Genomic DNA, 15952 nt, shown 5'->3' with positions numbered 1-15952 from the left:
CCTCTTATTTGATAGTTATAAATCACATGTGATTGATACTATAACTATAATGTTTTCATCTTGTATCCCCCCTAAAAGGATTTAAAATCATTTAAAAGATAATTTTAGGGGTATGAACTCACCTGTAGTGAGTGATTCGAATGTAAGATCGATTAGGATGCTAAGTGTGTTAAGTGAAGTCTTGAGCACAAACGGATCTTATTAAGCATATAATGACACATGTATGTATATAATTAGTGTATATAACAACTAATCATGTATTGGAAACATCCGTAGGGACTAGGAAACACTTGGAATGAAGTGTTACAATCACATATGATTGTACAAAAGGTGTTCACGGCCACATAAGGATGTGTTTACGACCAAGGGGTGTTCACGGCCAATATGTTTACGGCCCAAGAGTGTTCATGGCCAAGGATTTTACGACCAACACATGAACATGAAGGGTTTTCGACCATGGCTTGAAGGGTTCACGACCACCTTATGAACTAAGAAGGGTTTATGACTGTAAAATCTTGATGTTCATGCATAATATGGTTGATTCTTGGTTGCTAATCATGTGATTCTAATGGAAAACATGTATATGGAAAGGATACTTATGTTTTGGAAGCTTAAAGGGGTGATTATGGCCCAAAGAACTAGTGTGTGTTCTTGGTGATTTGAAGATCTAAACCAAAAAGAGATGAATCCATGGATGAAATCATAGGGTTTCATAAGATCAAGAAGGATATCAAGAAACAATGGAAGAATCACTAACAAATTTGAAGAGAAAAGGAAGTGTTCCTGATGATACTTAAGAGATAAATGAGTGTTCTTGACTTGAAGATGTGAGAAGTGAAGAAATAATGAAGGAAGTATATTATATAGGGAAAGGTTCACGGCTGCCAAGAGTTTACGACCGTAAACTCTAGTTTGCAACCATAAACTCCTTGTGATGGAGTTTCCGACTTGAATGCAACACAATGAACTTTAGTTAACACATCCTAAAACACAATCCTTGAATGTACTAGGCTTAGACCACTAAAACAGACCCTTAACAATGCTAAAAGATAGAAGAAACAAGTCTGACTTTTGATTGAATTATTTGGCTTTACAAGACAGAAATTTCGGGTTGTCATAATAGGCAAGATCTGATGGTTGCCATCCATGGCTACTGCATGCAAGATGGTGCCTTTGTACTTTCCCTTCAAATGAGCACCATCCATAATAATAACTTTTCTACAACACTCTCTGAAAGCACGTATCTGTAACAACAATATAAAAACCATTAATATATCAACAATATAATTTGTTTATAAACATTTAAGAAAATAACAAATATATTTAAAAATATATTACCGCGCATCTAATAGCGAAAAAGCAATACTCAAAACGATCATCTGAATCAGTTTTTATGTACGCCACAGTACCAGGATTATGTTTCTTCATATTGTGAAAATAAACTGGAAGTTTGGAGAAACTTTCTTTGGGGGTCCCCATCATCAATTCCAAAGCAAATTCTCTAGCATGCCACGCTTGTGAATAACTCATATTTATTTGTAGCAAAGCATTCATATCTCTAATTATATCATTAGGCCTCCAAAATCTCAAACTTCCTTGACTCATAATGTCATGTATTATGGTTCCCAAAACTTTGCTATTTGATTGCCTATGATTTGGGTGTATAAGCAATGAAGAACATGTATGCTCGTCATTAAACGTCTTAATTTCAAACATTTATGTTCCTTTAATGAGAGATGCGTATAAACGCCAATGACAATTTTCTTGCATACAAACAACCTGGTACCGAGATTTTGAAGATTTTTGAACCTTTATCTGAAACTTTTCTCTAATGGCTTTGAATTTAACAGCAAAAGCTAGGTCTTTTTGGTGTTATAGGTTTGATTAACAATTAATTTATCATTCGGACCTAAACTCTGAAATGGTCCAGGTTCAAGAATAGGTTCTGGACAATTAGGAATAGAAGGAATATAATACCATGGATTAAAAGCAATTTTTCGTTGCGTGTACTCATCATCCGACCACCCTTCATTTGATTTTTCCTCACATCTTCGATCATCAATTTTAGGAACTTCTTCAAACTCGAACAAATTTTGACGTTGTAATTCAGTCATGCCCATTTTTGCTTCTTTATCATTATCTGATACAAAAGTATCATTATCATATACAAATTTATCATTAACCAAAACTTTTTTTTCATAACACACCGTCACTTCATTTCCTCTTCCCCTTGAACAGTTTCCATCACATTGGCTTTCTCTACGACCTCTATTAATTTTTGCTAGATTAAACTGGTTGTTAACCACTGCTTGTTCTTCAGCTTCTTCACCTACCACCGTTAAATATAAATGCACCGTCTTCTTTGATTCAGATATTACATGTCTCAATTGAAATACATCAGTTTCATCTCCAAGCTCCATGACATACCCTAACTCCGGGTGTATAATACAAACATATATGAATATTTAACACACCTGCCTTAATTCTAACCATTTGTAATAACATTTCATGGTCAATGTTAGGAAGAACATTTAAACCATAGTTTTTCACATTATTTCTAATGTAAACCACATCTCCATTAACTAACTGCCACGACTCTCCCGTACACAAAATAATAAAACTCGTTTTACAAATCACTCTCCACAAACACAATGAAAAAACAACTTCTACTGGTAATTGAAACTTACAAACTCACAAAAAACCACTTAAATACGTCTATAACTTCTATAACTGATTCGCAGATGTGTACACCGATCCGCATAAAACAGTTTTGCATATTCCCTAACAGTTATGCAGAGGTGTATATTGATCCGCAGAAAACAGTTCTGCGTATTCCCTAACAGTTATGTAGAGGTGTACATTGATCCATAGAAAACAGTTCTATAACTGATCTGCAGAGGTGTACATTGATCCGCAGAGGTGTACACTGATCCGCAGAAAACAGTTCTTACGTGGCTAAGTGATGTGTCAAAAACTCCTTACCTGGACTTTTGCATATCAAAGTTTTCGTGGTTCGATTTGAATGAATGAAGTTTATTTCTAAGTATGTTTATTATGAAGGTTGTAACATATCAAAGTTTCCGTAGTTTGATTTGAATGAATGAACTTTATTTCAAAGTATGTTTATTACGAAGGTTGTATGTTTATGTTTTCTAAAGTATGTTTTGTAACCTAGTTAAAGTATGTTTATCATTCAGAATACCAATGTGTGTAATTTTATATAAAACATGAAATATTTGTATAATTTTTATTAAACACACAAGTTTTTAAAAAATGTAATTAAATAAGAAAAAGGAAAAACGAAAACAATTTTTTTTACATAATAATCACATAATACCTTATGTGATTAAAAAAAATAATAATATTAATAAACGAAAAAAAATGAAAAAACGAAAAAATAAAAATAAAAAACCAAAATCCGTAGAAGTGTTCATGGTTCCGCAGAGGTGTTTATGGTTCTGCAAAACCCCTCTGCGGAACCTGTGGTCATTTTCCAAAATCTTCGAAAAAAACCCTATATTTTTTATTATTTCTTGAATTTTTTTTTAAAACAATTTATAGGTGCCTCGGGTGTCCGATAAATCATTTTTAATAAATCACTTACATCTAAATTATCAAAAACTATTTGTTTCAACAAAACTCCTTTTTTTCACCGTTTAGAAAAATTGACTGATATACCCTTAACCTAAACCTTATACATCGACAGAAACAGAATGCCTCCAATCCATCGTTGCTTCTGCCACTCCTCAAGCGCATCCCTGCTTGCCGCCGTTAGCCATATCCTCACCGGAGATCGTCACAGCCCATAGCAACACCGGAGCTGTCGATTTTCCTTCGCCCCCACAGCTAAGGTTTGTGTTTTTTCTTTTCTCTTTCTTCTTTCATTCGTGTTTGTGCTGCTGTCGATTTTTCCAGCGCCGAGTTCTTGAACAATTCACTGTTAATTGCAGCTAAAGTGCGTTTTCAGATGGATATCGATGGAGATGTTGAAGATGTTTCAAGAAGAGTACAGGTGCGATTCGTTACAAAGCTTAAACCGCCATTCAAAGCTCCGACGACAACCATTGCCATCCCTTCTACCCTCACAAGGAAGGGTCTTTCGTCCGTGGTTAATAGCCTTTTTCAATCAGGTTATTCGTCTTTACACTACGTTTCTGCTTAACCTGACTTGAACCATTTTGCCACCAATAAAACATATATTATGTTCGTGTAAAAACATCATGAACTTCGGTAATAGTTCTCTGAAATCATCTGCAATTCGAAGATCAATGATTCAATGCTATAAGTTAGTTGTTCACCGATTAGTTTTTACACTTTTAAGTCATCTAACCTTAACTTATGTTTAGGAAACGATGATTGGAAACATGAACCATTTGATTTCTTGATTTATGGTGAGCTAGTGAGGATGTCACTTGAAGACTTTCTTCTCGCCAAAGGAATCTCAGCGGTATACTTATTTTTCTTCCCTAAAATTCATAGCGATTAATCACACATTCATCATCTAAACAGTTCGAATCAAAAGCTTGTAATCTGAGAAATATACATTGATAAAACAAAACAAGAAGATTTACATTTAAGCGATGTCATTAATCTTCTCAACCTATCGTCACATCATGATACAACTTCAGGAAAAAACCCTAGAAATTGAATACATAAAAGCTGTAGCTCCACGCAAGGAAGAAGATCCTTCATTACATGATGATTGGGTCAGTGCAGTTGATGGATCAAATCAGTAAGCCCTATACTTTCATCCTTGTATCTATCCCTCTTTTTCTTCAAATTCACCTTTCTTCTTCTTCTTCTGTCAACTCAATAGACAATTTGTTGAAACTGAGTAAATTTCTTTCTTTCTTTCTTTCTTTCTGCAAGGTTCATTTTGACAGGTTGCTACGATGGATTAGGAAGGTAATTTCATAACCTTTTTTTTTCTTTTTTTCATGAAATAACAAAAACATATGTTTCTCTTTAAATATATAAATTCAGGATATGGAAAGGTCCAGGAAATTGTACACATATTTTAGAAGGTCATAATGGTGCAATAACATCAGTTGGTGTTGTGAATTCAAAAGGTATACACTTGTTTTACAAACTAAATCTTCATTTTTTTATTTATTTTAATAAAAAGTAAGTTATTTCTTTTCTCATTATTTCTCACTAAATCTTCAGATAATGAAAACGACACCAATAAGGTTGTTGCAACTAGATCAAAAGACAGAACTGTGAAACTCTGGAAGGTAATTTTAACTTTTACATTAAAAAAACTCTTATTAAAAAATCAACAACTAAAAAAAATAAAACTAAATTTTTTTTTCAACTTGAAGTTTGATCCAGAGCTTCTATCAGAAAACCTAAAGATTAGTTCTTTCAGAACTCTTGTTGGGCATACTGCTTCAGTTCAAAGCCTTGCATCACAACCTAATGGCAATTTGGTAATTTTTCTTTTTTCTCAATAATATTTAATGTTTTTTACATTTTTGCCACTATCTCTCACCTCTCTCCTCCTCCATTACAGATATGTTCAGGTTCTTGGGATTGCAGAATCAATGTGTGGCAAACAGAGTCTAATGAAGCAGATATTGTTTTAGTAAAGAAAAGGAAAAAAGGGAATAAGCAATAAGAATCTCAATCAGAGGTATATTTTTATATTTTAATTTATATTTTCATTAAGTTTATTGATAATTTGGTTAAAAAATAAATATAGGGGGAGGATGTATCTACACTTGTGGGTCATACTCAATGTGTATCTTCGGCTGTTTGGCCTGAATATGGAACGATTTATTCAGCATCATGGGATCCTTCTATTAGAAGATGGGATATTGAAACAGGAAAAGATACAATAAACATGGTATTATATAATTATTATTATTATTATATAGGGTTAATTTCAAAATAATACGTTATATTTTGAGTTTTTTTTTTCTTTTTTCCAAGCAAAACCCTTAACTTTGTATTTTCTTTTTTCAAAAAAAAAATTCCAACCTTCTAAATGCTTCCTAATAAACCCTCAACTTTTTTTAGTTTCACTCGAAAGAACCCCCACACATTTAGTCTTTTTTTTTTTGGCAAAAACTGACTAAAAGGGCCAGATTGGAAAAAATGAAAATGTAGTCTTCTACCAAGACTCGATTGTAGTCTTCTACCAAGACTCGATTGTTCTGTATGTTTGTCCTTTTGTAAAAGCGAGTGTTTTTCCCAAGTATGATTATCATTACCAGAAAATAGTTTACATTACCGTTTATGTGGGAAGATCACTATATGTATGTAATGGGAAAATGAAGATGTACTGTAGTATTGTATATAGTAACTACCGATGTACTAACTACCTTAAACCAATTGTTTAATTAAGGTAAAATGTGATGAGATTATAACCATACTTGATTGACTAGTAAAACACCACGTTCGAAGACGTCGAAATGGTATGTAATTCGTCACCCGTAGACCTGCAGGTCCCACTGTAGCTAGCAGCAAGGTGTAGGATGGTTAATCCCATATAGATCTATACACAAACTCATGCTCTCCCTCCAGGAGAATCTGGTTACAAAACATGACACAACAGTATATTGCCATGCCATGAAGTAGTGGCTCACATTAATCTTATATTGTTCTTGTATTAGTGTAGTATGTTCTTTGTGTTTCTCGTTATAGTATGTTATTTGTTTTTCTCGTTATTGTATGTTTGAACTGACTTATGTATGAACTGACTCTTGTAAGTTTCATTGTTCTAGAAATAGTGAGTGGTAATCCTCTAAACTATACCTATTATAGTTTACTAGTACTGTTTTGTGAATGACTGATCATGTTTGTACATCTTTGCTACCCAAAGGTATCGAACTGGTTGGAAGAACTTTTATATCTACATACATATACATAATATATAACTAAGATTTAAACGACACTCGGACAAACAACCAATACCCTAAGTCCACAACCAAACAAGGAACAGGAAATAAAGCGAGTTATCAGTCCTAAGCCCTTTCAACCTTATTTATATAACTATATCTATATAGACATGATTTTGACAATATATAAGTTTAAAAGAGTTTTGTAAAATGATAAAGAGTTTATCATATAAAAGAGTTTTAACCATTTGAATAGTTATTGATGACTTGTTGTCAGTTTATAAAATGATTTGAAATAGTTTGTTTGATAACATAGTTTTGAAGTATAAGAATTCCTCTTGTTTGATAGTTATAAATCACATGTGATTGATACTATAACTATAATGTTTTCTTCTTGTATCCCCCCTAAAAGGATTTAAAATCATTTAAAAGATAATTTTAGGGGTATGAACTCACCTGTAGTGAGTGATTCGAATGTAAGATCGATTAGGATGCTAAGTGTGTTAAATGAAGTCTTGAGCACAAACGGATCTTATTAAGCATATAATGACACATGTATGTATATAATTAGTGTATATAACAACTAATCATGTATTGGAAACATCCGTAGGGACTAGGAAACACTTGGAATGAAGTGTTACAATCACATATGATTGTACAAAAGGTGTTCACGGCCACATAAGGGTGTGTTTACGGCCAAGGGGTGTTCACGGCCAATATGTTTACGGCCCAAGAGTGTTCATGGCCAAGGATTTTACGACCAACACATGAACTTGAAGGGTTTTCGACCATGGCTTGAAGGGTTCACGACCACCTTATGAACTAAGAAGGGTTTACGGACACCTTATGAACTAAGAAGGGTTTATGACTGTAAAATCTTGATGTTCATGCATAATATGGTTGATTTTTGGTTGCTAATCATGTGCTTCTAATGGAAAACATGTATATGGAAAGGATACTTACGTTTTGGAAGCTTAAAGGGGTGATTACGGCCCAAAGAACTAGTGTGTGTTCTTGGTGATTTGAAGATCTAAACCCAAAAGAGATGAATCCATGGATGAAATCATAGGGTTTCATAAGATCAAGAAGGATATCAAGAAACAATGGAAGAATCACTTACAAATTTGAAGAGAAAAGGAAGTGTTCCTGATGATACTTGAGAGATAAATGAGTGTTCTTGACTTGAAGATGTGAGAAGTGAAGAAATAATGAAGGAAGTATATTATATAGGGAAAGGTTCACGGCTGCCAAGAGTTTACGACCGTAAACTCTAGTTTGCGACCATAAACTCCTTGTGATGGAGTTTCCGACTTGAATGCAACACAATGAACTTTAGTTAACACATCCTAAAACACAATCCTTGAATGTACTAGGCTTAGAACACTCAAACATACCCTTAACAATGCTAAAAGATAGAAGAAACAAGTCTGACTTTTGATTGAATTATTTGGCTTTACAAGACAGAAATTCTGGGTTGTCATAATAGGCAAGATCTGATTGTTGCCATCCATGGCTACTGCATGCAAGATGGTGCCTTTGTACTTTCCCTTCAAATGAGCACCATCCATAATAATAACTTTTCTACAACACTCTCTGAAAGCACGTATCTGTAACAACAATATAAAAACCATTAATATATCAACAATATAATTTGTTTATAAACATTTAAGAAAATAACAAATATATTTAAAAATATATTACCGCGCATCTAATAGCGAAAAAGCAATACTCAAAACGATCATCCGAATCAGTTTTTATGTACGCCACAGTACCAGGATTATGTTTCTTCATATTGTGAAAATAAACTGGAAGTTTGGAGAAACTTTCTTTGGGGGTCCCCATCATCAATTCCAAAGCAAATTCTCTAGCATGCCACGCTTGTGAATAACTCATATTTATTTGTAGCAAAGCATTCATATCTCTAATTATATCATTAGGCCTCCAAAATCTCAAACTTCCTTGACTCATAATGTCATGTATTATGGTTCCCAAAACTTTGCTATTTGATTGCCTATGATTTGGGTGTATAAGCAATAAAGAACATGTATGCTCGTCATTAAACGTCTTAATTTCAAACATTTATGTTCCTTTAATGAGAGATGTGTATAAACGCCAATGACAATTTTCTTGCATACAAACAACCTAGTACCGAGATTTTGAAGATTTTTGAACCTTTATCTGAAACTTTTCTCTAATGGCTTTGAATTTAACAGCAAAAGCTAGGCCTTTTGGTGTTATAGGTTTGATTAACAATTAATTTATCATTCGGACCTAAACTCTGAAATGGTCCAGGTTCAAGAATAGGTTCTGGACAATTAGGAATAGAAGGAATATAATACCATGGATTAAAAGCAATTTTTCGTTGCGTGTACTCATCATCTGACCACCCTTCATTTGATTTTTCCTCACATCTTCGATCATCAATTTTAGGAACTTCTTCAAACTCGAACAAATTTTGACGTTGTAATTCAATCATGCCCATTTTTGCTTCTTTATCATTATCTGATACAAAAGTATCATTAGCAGATACAAATTTATCATTAACCAAAACTTTTTTTTTCATAACACACCGTCACTTCATTTCCTCTTCCCCTTGAACGGTTTCCATCACATTGGCTTTCTCTACGACCTCTATTAGTTTTTGCTAGATTAAACTGGTTGTTAACCACTGCTTGTTCTTCAGCTTCTTCACCTACCACCGTTAAATATAAATGCACCGTCTTCTTTGATTAAGATATTACATGTCTAAATTGAAATACATCAGTTTCATCTCCAAGCTCCATGACATACCCTAACTCCGGGTGTTTAAAAGACAAACATATATGACTATTTAACACACCTGCCTTAATTCTAACCATTTGTAATAACATTTCATGGTCAATGTTAGGAGGAAGATTTAAACCATAGTTTTTCACATTATTTCTAATGTAAACCTCATCTCCATTAACTAACTGCCACGACTCTCCCGTACACAAAATAATAAAACTCATTTTACAAATCACTCTCCACAAACACAATGAAAAAACAACTTCTACTGGTAATTGAAACTTACAAACTCACAAAAAACCACTTAAATACGTCTATAACTTCTATAACTGATTCGCAGATGTGTACACCGATCCGCATAAAACAGTTTTGCATATTCCCTAACAGTTATGCAGAGGTGTATATTGATCCGCAGAAAACAGTTATGCGTATTCCCTAACAGTTATGTAGAGGTGTACATTGATCCATAGAAAACAGTTCTATAACTGATCTGCAGAGGTGTACATTGATCCGCAGAGGTGTACACTGATCCGCAGAAAACAGTTCTTACGTGGCTAAGTGATGTGTCAAAAACTCCTTACCTGGACTTTTGCATATCAAAGTTTTCGTGGTTCGATTTGAATGAATGAAGTTTATTTCTAAGTATGTTTATTATGAAGGTTGTAACATATCAAAGTTTCCGTAGATTGATTTGAATGAATGAACTTTATTTCAAAGTATGTTTATTACGAAGGTTGTATGTTTATGTTTTCTAAAGTATGTTTTGTAACATAGTTAAAGTATGTTTATCATTTAGAATACCAATGTGTGTAATTTTATATAAAACATGAAACATTTGTATAATTTTTATTAAACACACAAGTTTTTAAAAAATGTAATTAATTAAGAAAAAGGAAAAACGAAAACATTTTTTTTACATAATAATCACATAATACCTTATGTGATTAAAAAAATAATAATATTAATAAACGAAAAAAAATGAAAAAACGAAAAAATAAAAATAAAAAACCAAAATCCGTAGAAGTGTTCATGGTTCCGCAGAGGTGTTTATGGTTCTGTAGAACCCCTCTGCGGAACCTGTGGTCTAGGGAGGGCAAAAAAACCCGAACCCGACGGGGAAACCCGATCCCCGAAGTTTTCGGGCTGGGTCGGGTCGTTCTTATCGGGTTTCGGGTCCTTATCGGGTATTTTTTCGGGTTCAGGGCAGGGAGTGGGGAGTGTCTACCCCGACCCGCCCCGCCCCGAATATATATATATATATATATATATATATATATATATATATATATATATATATATATATAATTACACTTCTGCCCCTGAAGACTAACCCTAAAATCACACATTCAGTCATTCTCGCAGTCACACTCCTCTTGATCTCTTCTAGTTCCAGCCGACTTCAATATTCCAAATCAACAAAATCAAATGTTCACTTTTTCAGCTATGGTCCGAGGGTGATGATCGGTCGATCGTTTTCAAATCCATCCTTCATTTTCATCGAGTGAACCATCACGATCAACAGGAAGCTATTCAGCTATTGCGACCATCGTCATTCGTCCAGCAAGCAACGTCCCGAATCCTGAAGTTCTGTTTCATCGAAGACTCGAAGCTCGTCCTCATCCTCATCGGTTTCACAGTTTCAATCATTGGAGAATCGGCAATCGTTGGAGAATCCTAGTAATTTCGAACTCATCTAATCGGTAAAAATAATGCTTAATTGAACTTGATAATTTCGAACTGTGATGGATTTGAATATGATTTATGATGAACTTGATACTCTCAAATCCAATTACTGTTTATGATGAATTGATTTTGGATTTTGAATATGATTTTTGTATTTATTTTGGATAATGTTGAATACAGCTGATTTGTACCGATAATCTGATTTCTGATATTTAAATGCATATATTATTTGATTTCTTTTCAAATGAACATAATATTTGTTGAGTATGATACTCTGATATGACATTGGTTTGAGTTGAATATATGGTTTCTGATTTCTAATCTGTTTCTGATATGCTTAGACTAATCTATTGAGTGAATTTGATCTGTTCTGATTTCTAATTTATATAGACAGATTTGTTGAGTGATTTTGATTTGAGTTGTTTTGTGATTTAAGAACTTATTTGGTATTTTAAGCCTATGCAACTTCTTAATTTATCATTGTATTTACAGTTTTTCCTTCTTTTTTTTCTGCCATATTTCGGGTTTTAGGGTCGGGTTTTCGGGTAATTATCGGGTTTCGGGTTTAGGGTCGGGTTCGGGGAAATTTTCAGCCCCGACGGGCGTCCCGATAAGAAACCCGTCGGGTTTCGGGTCGGGTTCAGGTACACATTTAAAAATCGGGTTCGGGTTTGGGAAGCTATGCCCCACCCCGAACCCGCCCCGTTACCATTCCTATTAAAAAGGACCACAATTGGGCTCTTGTCATGAAGTAGGGTCCAAGTTGCCTAAACCTTTGTGCCAGCCATCCTTTTCACCTTATCTCCCATTCCATCCACTAAATTAGCATGTTATATATTTCATAGCAGCATACACGAAATATCATTTAACAAAAGATAAGAATGTCTTATTAATAAAAAGGTTAGATCGATGAAAATATACGTAGTAGAGTGTCGTGGAATGGATCTATATGAAATATCAGCCTCTCAAAAAAAAAAATATATATATATATATATATATATATATATATATATATATATATGGATTAAATATGAAACCTAAATATTGTGTGAGTGTAGTACTTAATATGAACCGTTGGATTAGAAACTCAAAAGGCTAAGAATGGAGGATCAGTTAATTAATATGTCAAATATTCTTTAATCAACTGACTAATTAAATCGTGTATAAGGGAAATAATTTCATTTTGTAGGAATTTAAATTATAAATCGCCAATTAATCTGTGTACGCTTCTATTTTTTTAAATCCACTATCTTTCATTACAAATTTTTAGGAAGGCATGGTGATGATCTGGTCATGTGAAGATACGTTTAACCAACCAAGAATCATGATATCAGTACAAATAAAAGAATCATCCACCACATTTTTTTCCATATATTCTTGAAGAATGGAACCATATAAGTAATGTAATTCATTAAGGTTTTCCTCATTTTCGAGTGATTCGTGTAATTGTTGACTAAATTTGAAGAATTCGGATCGTTGTTGTCATTAATTTTTATTTAATCAATTAAGGTTTTCGTAGTTCATATATATATTTTTTTACCATCATGTAATCTTGAAGAATATAAACCAATTCCTGAAGAATTTGATTTTTTTTGTTTTGAAAATTATGTGATGTTTTGTTAGCAATCGGTTCACTTACACAATCAAATTTCTTTTTTTAATGATAGAAGTAATATTTCTTTTTTATGTTTCGTTGTTTGGGTTAACATGTTTGTATAATTTATTAAATTATTTATTTATTTATATTTTTTTAAGAACGAGTTTTGTAAAAGATAAAATGATTGTACAAGATATATTCTTCAAAAATATGTATAGATAATTTGTTGTAAGTAGTTTTTTCATGTTCTTTAAGAATTATGGATATATCAAAGTAATTTTAAGATAAAAGTATGAATGAATGAGAAGACACAGCATATATTCATAAAGAATTTGACTATTTATGTACATCTTTTTTTACTGTGAAGGTTGAATGTGTAAATGTTTTTTTGTTCATAATACGCATATGCTTCTTTTAATAACTGGTTCTAGAAAAGGAAAATCATATATAGAATACATATTATTTAAGAATGTTTGTGGTTACATTGATAAAAGTAATTTTCTTCACATTGTTTACACATTATGTAGATGTCTAATTTATGGTTTGGTAAAAGTGAGGAAAAAATGAGAAGGAACATCTTATATTCTTAAAGAATATAATTATTAGTTTAATCCAAATATACAAACAGAATTCATATTTTTTATCAATTAAAGAATAATTTTTTTAATCTATTTATTCTTAAAGAATGTATATGTTTGTCATATTGTTTTTTTTTTCAAATCATAAGTTGACTATGTTAAGGTTTTTATCCACGTATTATTATAAATTGTGGATAAATTTTGTATATGCTTAAAGAATGGTTGTGTTTGTTTCATCCATGCATTACACATGATATATGCCAAAATGTAATGAACAAAAATAACATTCTTTAAGAATAAAGACAATCAAGAAAAAAAAAGCAAGAAAAACCCAACTCTTTTATATTTCTCAAGTTAGAGGTCTATATAAAAGAAAAGTAAAAACATGTAAAGTTAGAGGTAGAAGACGATGCATAATGGTTAGATAAAAAAACATTAAGATCAAAGGTAGTAGGGAATAAAGAGGGGGAAATTAAATTAATGAGTGATCTGTTTTTTTTTTCTAATATAAACTAAAAAAACAAGAACATGGAGAGTCAAAGGTAGAAGGCGATGAATAGTGGTTGAGTAAAAAAATCTAAAGAACTAAGGTAGAAGGCAAAAAATGGGAATGATGAAACTGATACCTGATATGAATAATTGTCATATATATAGGAATAAAATATTAGGTTATTAAATTAAAATTATTGAATGTTCCTAATTTACCTCTAGATGGTGATTGGTCCAGAATTGGTTATACACTCACACAATAACTAAGGTTTATATATGAACCTAACTCTCTCTCTCTTTCTCTCTCTCTCTCTCTCTCTCTCTCTCTATATATATATATATATATATATATATATTGATGCGACCTAGGCTCCGATCACTTAGGCTACTAGTGATGATCGCCAGAAGGAAACCTGAGAGGTCACAAGGAAAGAAAAACCGTCAGCTGCTCTCCAGGAGGAGGTCCCGAAAAAACGCTCTGATGGTCAAGTCAGTAGAGTGAATAATTATAAAGGCTAATGAATCGGGAATGATAGCTTACTCATCAAGGCAAGGTGAACGTCCTTTTATACTGAGGATCCTCCTCGGTCCACATGCGAGACAAGGACCTGCGATCCTGACAAGATCCACCGTCCTTATTGGTGGATTGTGTTCCTCATAGTGTCAGAGCTAACGATTGGCTCAGGCGATAATGCTCTGGATGTGCCTCTTGTCGCCTGGAGTCGTTGTCTTTGGACTGTAGCGAAGGACAATATTTGGTGAGGGTGAGGCTCTTGCGCGGTCGCCCTGTTGGGGTCCCTGGTGGCCAGCATTACCGAGTTGGGCTTGGTCAGACCTCGCTGGGAATTCCTCGTCGGGGACTCTCTTACTTTTGGCCCGCTCTGAGGGGCGTGTCATCATGTCCCCCAATCCAGTAGTCATAGCGTATGCTAGCTAGCTATGATGTTCTGGACTTAACTGTTGGTATACATGTCATGCTTTCGTTTGGACGTCGCTTCATTTTCGGTGATGCGACCGCTCGTCGTGCACGGCGGTTACGTTAGCCATGTCAGAGATTTTCGTAAATCTCGCTCTTATTTCCCCTTATAGTTTGTGAGAAGATTTTTCTTAGTTCTTATCTTCTTTCTTCGTTTTCTTCTTTTTTCCTTTTCTCCTTGCATCTTCTTCCATGAGCTTGATCTCGAGTTCCTCTAAATTCGCCACTCTTCAAGAGGCATATGGCCTTACTCCAGCCGATGGAGTGGAGTTCTCGGTTGCTGGAGCTTTGATCATTTCACTGCCACCTGGGAAGGTGGGTGTCTATCAAAAAACCTTCGACGCCGGCCTTCGTCTTCCCCTGACTGATTTCCAAGAGGAAGTAATCTGATGCAGTGGGTGTAATATTCAGATGTTGACTCCTGGTGTCATCCACAATATGGTAGCTTTTGAAATGATATGTCGGGCTCATGGCATCATTTCTGACTACTTCGTCTTCAAGTTCTTCTTCCGGTTTGTTGCTACTAATGACAAGTACACCTTTTCTGCCTGCTGGGGTGGTCATAATCTCATCCTTGATAGAAAACCGCCAAAGAATTGGCAAGACAAGTGGTTGTGGATGAACCAGGAACTGCTCGGCTGGGAATACCATCGGGCGAATGCTCTGTCAGATGTTACCCCAAAACTGTTTCCTCATAACCAAGCGACTGCAGATTTCTTGCGTACTCTCCAGGTGGACATTACCACGAGGTCTGAGGCATTACTTACTGGGGTTGGGATAAGTCCTAATTGGCATACCTGGAGGGAGATTTCTGTCTTCTACACTGTCTCAAATGGTGAGTTGTTTTTGCTTCTTCTCCTTTCCCCCAACCCCCCCCCCCTTTTTAGGGTAAGGATGCTTTATACTTACTCTTTTTGCTTTCTTGTTTCATCATTATCATTTCCCTTTATATTTGGTCTCTGTTTTATAGGTACAAAATGCTCTGTTTCTATGGACTTTGTTCTATGAAAGCGATATCAGGGGA

The 15952-nt window shown here is 34.1% G+C and overlaps 1 protein-coding gene across 1 annotated transcript; it reads left to right on the top strand.

The window, feature by feature from the left end:
* Positions 1-4220: 4220 nt before the first annotated feature.
* LOC145050588 (ribosome biogenesis protein WDR12 homolog) lies at positions 4221-5633 on the top strand. The gene is made up of 8 exons (XM_078998813.1): positions 4221-4230; positions 4347-4447; positions 4629-4732; positions 4870-4905; positions 4984-5069; positions 5167-5234; positions 5322-5429; positions 5513-5633. Exons 1-8 carry the CDS (start codon positions 4221-4223, stop codon positions 5615-5617), a joined length of 618 nt encoding a protein of 205 aa, XP_078854939.1. The 3' UTR covers positions 5618-5633.
* Positions 5634-15952: the final 10319 nt, after the last annotated feature.

This window comes from Lactuca serriola, chromosome 5, assembly GCF_051521515.1.
Source record: "Lactuca serriola cultivar US96UC23 chromosome 5, Lser_US96UC23_V15, whole genome shotgun sequence".
Taxonomy (NCBI): domain Eukaryota; kingdom Viridiplantae; phylum Streptophyta; class Magnoliopsida; order Asterales; family Asteraceae; genus Lactuca; species Lactuca serriola.
The sequence above is the reverse complement of the archived record's forward strand: the minus strand, read 5'-3'. Positions and strand labels throughout refer to the sequence as shown.

Bases quoted from the DNA above. Each gene is read 5' to 3' on its own strand.
- LOC145050588 (XM_078998813.1), top strand. The intron at 4,448-4,628 runs GTATACTTATTT...ATACAACTTCAG, and splicing joins TCGCCAAAGGAATCTCAGCG to GAAAAAACCCTAGAAATTGA. The intron at 5,070-5,166 runs GTATACACTTGT...CTAAATCTTCAG, and splicing joins TGGTGTTGTGAATTCAAAAG to ATAATGAAAACGACACCAAT.